General features: G+C 46.7%; 1 protein-coding gene across 1 annotated transcript in view; it reads right to left on the bottom strand.

The window, feature by feature from the left end:
• PDIA4 (protein disulfide isomerase family A member 4) overlaps window positions 1–2,372 on the bottom strand; it is a 13,940-nt gene extending 11,568 nt beyond the window's left edge. Inside the window, exon 1 of the mRNA XM_004382351.2 lies at window positions 2,100–2,372. Within this exon, the coding sequence (XP_004382408.1) occupies window positions 2,100–2,187 (88 nt within the window). The 5' untranslated portion in view covers window positions 2,188–2,372. The remainder of the gene's footprint in view (window positions 1–2,099) is intronic.
• Window positions 2,373–7,679: the final 5,307 nt, after the last annotated feature.

Below are 7,679 nucleotides of genomic sequence, written 5' to 3'. Positions count from 1 at the left end.
GGGAGAAAGGAGGAAGTGGAGGGGGTGGCAGAGGAGATGGAGCGGGAGAAAGGAGGAAGTGGAGGGGGTGGCGGGCAACCTGAGGTTTGAGTTATCAGAGTCTGAGCTCTATTAGTGACTGTATTTTGGAGACATTTAGGTGCCCAAATACTACTATGATGTTTGAACCTAAAATGTAAGAAATACAAAAAACAAAACAAAACAGGAAAAGATCACGGCTTACAATATCTGGCGTGGGGGTAAGTGGTGTAGCCCCCAAATATACCTGTTTTATTGATTTACTGAAATGAAAAGACCAGGATGCCCTCAGAGTTAAAAGAATTAAGGTATGGGCTGGAAGCCCCACCCTGCCCCAGAGGACACTCCCTGGGAGCCTGACAACCCAGGCATCCTGGACTCACCCCAGAGGCAGCTGCCCCCCTCCATCTCTCCTGCATTAGCCATCTCTGACCCACAGCACGGGCACTAGGGTAGATACACCTGCACGTCCCATCACCCTGGAGGTACACCCCAGTTTGCTGCACTCCCCAGGCCTCTCAAGAACCCTCCAAAAGCAGTGTTATGGATTGAATTGTGTCCCCCAAAATATCGTAACCCCTATACCTGAACTGGGGCCCTGGTGGCACAGTGGTTAAGAATTTGGCTGCTAACCAAAAGGCTGGCAGTTTGAATCCACCAGCCACTCCTTGGAAACCCTATGGGGCAGTTCTACTCTGTCTTACAAGGTTGCTATAACTCAGAATTGACTTAGCAACGGGTTTTGGTATACCTGAATTAATCTCCTTCAGAAATAAGATACGTTTGTCAAGCGATTGAGACTCTATCGGTACAGGACATATCCTAAACCTAATCACTTCTGAGATATAAGCAGCAGCACAGAAATGAGAACCACAAACAGGGAAAAAATGCCACATGAAGAGAAGATCGCCAAGGAACAGAAGAAGAGATCCTGAGACAAGGACCTTCCCCCATAGCCAACAGAGAGTCTTCCCCTAGAGTCAGTGCCCTGAATTAGGGCTTCTACCCTCCCGAACTGTAGAAAATTTGCATCTATTCTTTAAACCACCCACTTGTGGTATCTGTGTTACAGTAACACTAAGAAACTGAGACGAGCGTGTTTGCTGGACCCAAACGAAGACAAAGTTATTCTGATTATTGGCTACATGTAGTTCCAAAAGATACCTTCTCTCCACACCGGACCTCAGACTTAATGTGCTTCTCATTTTCTTCTGCCTGGGAATCAAGAAGGAACTACTTAAAATACAGAGTCCTGCCGCCCTCCTGATTGAGTATATTCTGTGAGTCCGCACTGAAATCATCCCAGGTGACTGGGGCGTCCAAGATCCTGAAACACACTTGTGGGCAACACTAGCAGAAACAGGTGTTTCCATCACGTGCTGGTTTCACTTTGGGTAAAGACTTCTGAGCTGGTGGGTGACCTGCACACACAAGTTACTCAGTCTGTTTGAAGAGTATAAAGTTCGCGCTTCCCTGCAGAAGAATACTGAAAAACGGGTTTATTTACTTTGGCACAAACCCTCAAAGAAAAAACTAGTGATGAACAGAAAGAGCAGAATGGAGGGCAGTTCAGGGCAGTAATAAAGCGCGCTATCTCCTAGTAAGCTCTCCGTCAAATTTTCAAAGTTCCCTGGTTCCGCTAGATCATGTCAGAAAGAGGCGGCAGGGACGCTGACCTGTGGCCACATCCTGGGTGTCCGTCCTGCCGGCGCGGCCGCTTTGCGCAGGGCCTCGCGGGAGGGCCTGCACCCGAGCCAAAAGGATGGCGCCTCCGGTCTCCAAAGGACGCGAACAGCGTCCCTTCTTCACTCAACCCAGAACCCTTGGTCGGCTCGCTCCAATTCCGCCGACCGAAGTGCTACAAGTACAGGTGCCGTCCATGCGCGCACGGGTCCTCACGCCCTCGCGCTCCGGGGCGCGCCCTCCTCGGGACCCCGTTTGACAGCCCCGCCCCAGCACCCCTCCTTGGTCTGCTCAGTCGTGCCCTCCCTGCTCACCTGCCCGCTCACCTGTGCTCTCACCCGCGCCCTCTCTGCTCACCTGCGGCGTCCCCAGCACCTGCCCACAAGCCGCCAGCTCACCTGCGTCCGGCTCCTGCGCACACGCCACGGCCAGCAGCTGCGCAAGCGCCAGGAGCAGGAGGAGAAGGCGCACAGTCCCCGGCCGCATGGCGGCGGCTGCCCAGTTCTCGACTCAAGGCCCCGCTCCTCCGACGCGCGACTCACTGACACCCCGTGCACCCGCACTTCCTCTTCTGTGGCCGAAACGTGAGGTGCCCACTTCCGATTGGCTGCGCCGCGACCGCCAATCAAGGGCTGCCACTCGGATAGCTGGGAGCTGACGCGCGCAGAAGGACCGAGACAAAGCTGGAAAAGCTACATCGACCGGACCTAGCAGGGCCGGGAGATGCCTCGTGGCGCCATTGGCCAGCAGCGGGGTGGGCGGAGCGAGGTCGGGAGACGACCCGGGGCATCATTGGCCGGCAGCGAGGTGTGCGGGGCGGGTCAGAATATGCCTCGGGGCGCCATTGGCCGGCAGCGTGGTGCGCTAATCGGTTCCCGTTGCGCTATGCCTCGCTTCGCCATTGGCTGGAAGCATGGTGGGGGGGGGCAGGCAGGATTGGGGGAGACGCCTAGTGAATCCATTGGCCGGCAGCGTCGGGGGCGGGGTGCAGCGGGAGAGGAGGAGTGGAAGAGCGACTCCTCCGGCGCCTTTGGCCGGCAGCGTTGGGGGGCGGGTCAGGAGACCCCTCGTGACGCCATTGGCTGGCAGAGTGGCGGCGGGCCGGGCGGAGCCGAAGCCGCGTGGATGCGCGCGACCCCACTCCGGTTGCGGAGCTGCGCGGGCGCACGTGCTGGGGGCGTGTGTGGTTACGTCGGCCTGGATACGTGCTGAGGTTTTTCCCTCTGGCCGCGAGGAGGAGGGCGTGAGCCGAGATGAGCGCTTCTGTACGTCGGGGAAAAACCTGGGCGGTGCCTCGGGTCAAGGTCTGTTGTGCCTGAAGAATATACGAGACAAGGAGGCCAAAACTCTAGCCGGACTGAAGAAACCAGACGTTTTCCTGTCTGTGCGGATCAGTAAGTGAGGACGAAAGAGCGGGCCGCCCAGACTAGCAATTCCTATTCCGGTCTCTTCAGCTTCTAGTTATCAGGTCCAGCCTTTCTTCTAAGCTTTCCTTTGGCATCTTTTCTTCTGACTCTCTAAACCCTTATCTTTTAATACAGTTTTATTCTTTGGGCTAAACGCAATTAAGTAATTATAAACATATTTATAAAATATTTGAGTAATCAAAGAGGGTAATCTATTTGAGCAAGTAACTCATTCCTGTTGTTTTTCTTTATTGCTGTTAAGTGTGGTGGAGTCAGTTCAGACTCATAGTGACCCTGTGTACAACAGAAGGAAACACTGCCCGGTCCTGTGCCATCATCATAATTGTTATGCTTCAACCCATAGTTGCAGCCGCTGTGTCAATCCATCTCGTTGAGGGTCTTCCTCTTTTTCGCTGACCCTCTGCTTTACCAAGCATGATGTCTCATAATGTTTTTCTAGATGAATGAAATTTAAACTCTTCCTGTGAGGAGTTTGTATAAATGGAAGACGGGGTAAAGGATGGGCATTGCCTTAAGATGAAGACACAGGGAGGCAGGGAAAGCCAGAGCATGAATATTGCCAAAGATTGGAGTGGGGTGGAGAATGCACACTTACACAGAGAAGACCACACAGCCTTAGAGCATCTGATTATCTCAGCTTTAGGTCTTGAGCTGCAGAGAAACCAGATTTTAAAAAGGGATACATACATGCCGTGCTTTTATCAAAGTCTCTGCCAGGCACTGTAAGGACATCAAGAATCGGAGCAGATCACTATCTCAGAGGGCTTGGGGTTGGAGATCAATTAGAAAATTTAATTCAGTAGATGTTTACAGAACTTCTATGAATCCGATACCTCTTCCACAATTTTGTAAGGCAGGAAAACACGCAATTAACTTTAATACCCGGCACAGTATACAATGAGTGATTTATTACAGTGCTGTGAATGTAGAATATCAAATAGTTCAATATCATTTTAAAGAATCCTTCAAAAAGACAGAACCCAGTCATAATTTTTGTCTTTCTTGATTATTTCCTATGGATTATTAAACAGAAATGAGGACCCATTTACCCAGATGTGGGACAAATACAACCAAATTTACTAAGGCCCGTTGTTGATACAAGGTATGGGAAGAAACCCGTTAAAATGCTGTGTGTGTGTGTGTATGAAATATATACAAATACGTATATGAATATACGTATATATTCTCCAGTCCCTGGAAAAGGATATTATGCTTGGTAAAGTGGAGGGTCAGAGAAAAAGAGGAAGACCCTCAACAAGATAGACTGACACAGTGGCTGCAACAAGGGGCTGAAGCACGACGACGATTGTGAGGTTAGGGCAGGACCGGGCAGTGTTTCCTGCTGTGGGGCACAGGGTTGCTATGAGTCAGAACCAGCTCGACAGCACCTGACAACAACATGTATACGAAAGAAAGCTGTGACCTCAGTATTGTATATAAGAAGTCAATATCATATTACTTGTGAAATTAAAGCAGTATGTTCTTTTTAAAAGCATTTAGAGTATAGCAGAAGTTCATTCAACAACAAAACGTTATTGAGTTGAAAAGCCTCTCCTTCCTTCTCTATCCCTAAATCTCATTTCATTTAGTTATGTGTACAAGCAGGCTGGGAGACCTCCGTGTTGAGGCTCAGAATGGAAAGGGATATTTTTGTGCTATGTCCAAGATCTCCATAAACAGTCATTTTAAGTGGACCCCAGCTTGGAAACTCATTCATATAAATAAATGTGCCTGGCTGTCCCCAGGGCTGTTTTCAGGCATTGTTTACAGGTCATTTAAATGGTGCTTTCTCTCCACTCTCACCAAAGCACTCCCTAGAGATGAGGCCTATGGGAAATAATCCTCCCCATCTAGATTGTCTCCAGGGGCATCTTTGGCAAAGTCATTACCAATCCCGGCACTTACATCAGCCATCACAGGGAGAGAACACATGGTTAGAAAACTGTCAGCTAACACCACGCAGACCCACCATCTGCATGCCTTATAGGATTTTGAAGCTAATGGTCAACCTTGTTGAATTCCGTCATGTGAGATGAACCAAATTTTTGTATATATTGAAGAACACGGGAATGGTCCTGATGACCTTCTCATGATTCTGAGATCATTCTCTTTCAAGCAGAATCTGACCACCATGGGTGACCCTGCTGGTATTTGAAATACCAGTAGCATAGCTTCTACCATCACAGCCACATGCAAGCGACCACAGTATAAAAAACAGACAGGTGGTGGTATGTATGATGTTAGCTATAAGTTTTTAGTAGATGCCCTGTATCAGGTTGAGGAAGTTCTTTTCTTTTTCTAATATTCTTAAAGTTTTTTGTCAGGAATAGTTGTTGGATTTTATCAAATCAATTTGCTGCATCTGTTGAGATGATCATATGGTTTTCTAGTCTCTAATATGGTTTATTTTATTGATTGATTTTTCAAATATTAAACCAAACAACTTCCTGAGATGAACCCCACTTGGTCATTGTTATGGAATGAATTGTGTCCCCCCAAAATATGTGTTGTAACCCCTATACCTGTGGTTATAATCCCATTTGGGAATGGGTTTTCTTTGTTATGTTAATGAGGCACTATTAGTGTAGGCCAAAGATGAAGAAATTGAACATTTTTACCAATTTCTGCAGTCTGAAATTGATCAAACATGCAGTCAAGATGCATTGATAATTATTGGTGATTGGAATGCAAAACTTGGAAACAAATGCAGACGTTGGATTGGTAGTTGGACAATATGGATTTGGTGATAGAAATGATGCTGCAGATCCCATGACAGAATTTTGCAACACCAATGACTTATTCATTGCAAATACCTTTTTCCACAACACAAACGGTAACTATACACGTAGACCTCCCCAGACAGAATACACAAGAACCAAATAAACTACATCTGTGGAAAGATGATGGAAAAGCTCAATATCACCAGTCAGAACAAGGCTAGGGATAGACTATGGAACAGACCATCAATTGCTCATATGCAAGTTCAAGTCGAAACTGAAAAAAATTAGAACAAGTCCACGAGAGCCGAAGTACAACCTTGAGGATATCCCACCTGAATTTAGAGACCATCTCAAACATAGATTTGACATGTTGAACACTAAGGACCGAAGACCAGACCTCTTTGAAGTGTTGTGGAATGACATAAAGGGCAACATACATGAATAAAGCAAGAGGTCATTAAAAACACAGGAAAGAAAGAAAAGACCAAAATGGATCTCAGAAGGGACTCTGAAACTTGCTCCTGAATGTTGAGTAGCTAAAGCAAATGGAAGAAATAATGAAGTAAAAGAACTGAACAGAAGATTTCAAAGGGTGGCTCGAGAAGACAGTAAAGTATTATGATGACATGTGCAAAGAGCTGGAGATAGAAAACTGACAGGGAAGAACACGGTCAGCATTTCTCAAGCTGATAGAACTGAAGAAAAAATTCAGGCCTCGAGTTGCAAAAGTGAAGGATTCTGTGGGGGAAAATATTAAACGATGCAGGAAGCATCAAAAGAAGATGGAAGGAATACACAGAGTCATTATACCAAGAAGAATTGGTTGATGATCAGCCATTTCAAGAGGTAGCATATGATCAGGAACCGACAGTACTGAAGGAAGAGGTCCAAGCTGCACTGAAAGCACGAAAAACAAGGCTCCAGGAGTTGACGGAATACCAATTGAGATGTTTCAACGAATGGATGCAGCGCTGGAAGTGCTCACTTGTCTGCCAAGAAATTTGGAAGACAGCTACCTGGCCAGCTGACTGGAAGAGATCCATATTTGTACCCATTCCAAAGAAAGATGACCCAAGAGAATGCAGAGATTATCGAACAATATCATTAATATTACACACAAATAAAATCTTGCTGAAGATCATTCAAAAGCAGCTGTAGCAGTTCAACAGGAAACTGCCAGAAATTCAAGCCAGATTCAGAAGAGGATGTGGAACCAGGGATATCATTGCTCATGTCAGATGGATCCTGGCTGAAAGCAGAGAATACCAGAAAGATGTTTACCTGTGTTTTATTCACTGTGCAAAGGCATTCAACTGTGTAATCACAACAAATTATGGACAACATTGCGAAGAATGGGAATTCCAGAACACTTAATTGTGCCCATGAGGAACCTGTACTTAGACCAAGAGGCAGTTGTTTGAACAGAACAAGGGGATACTGCATGGCTTAAAGTCAGGAAAGGTGTGTGTCAGGGTTGTATCCTTTCACCATACTTATTCATTCTGTATGTTGAGCAAATAGTCTGAGAAGCTGGACTATACAAAGAAGAATAGGGCATCAGGATTGGAGGAAGACCCATTAACAACCTGCGATATGCAGATGACACAACCTTGCTTGCTGAAAGTAAAGAGGACTTGAAGCACTTACTGATGAAGATCAAAGACTACAGCCTTCAGTATGGATTACACCTCAACATAAAGAAAACAGAAGTCCTCACAACTGGACCAATAAGCAACATCAAGATAAATGGAGAAAATATTGAAGTTGTAAAGGATTTCATTTTACTTGGGTCCACGGTCAACACCCATGGAAGTGGCAGTCAAGAAATCAA

The sequence above is a fragment of the Trichechus manatus genome, unplaced genomic scaffold, assembly GCF_000243295.1.
Source record: "Trichechus manatus latirostris isolate Lorelei unplaced genomic scaffold, TriManLat1.0 scaffold00093, whole genome shotgun sequence".
Classification (NCBI taxonomy): domain Eukaryota; kingdom Metazoa; phylum Chordata; class Mammalia; order Sirenia; family Trichechidae; genus Trichechus; species Trichechus manatus.
This window is presented reverse-complemented; position numbering and strand designations above follow the sequence as displayed.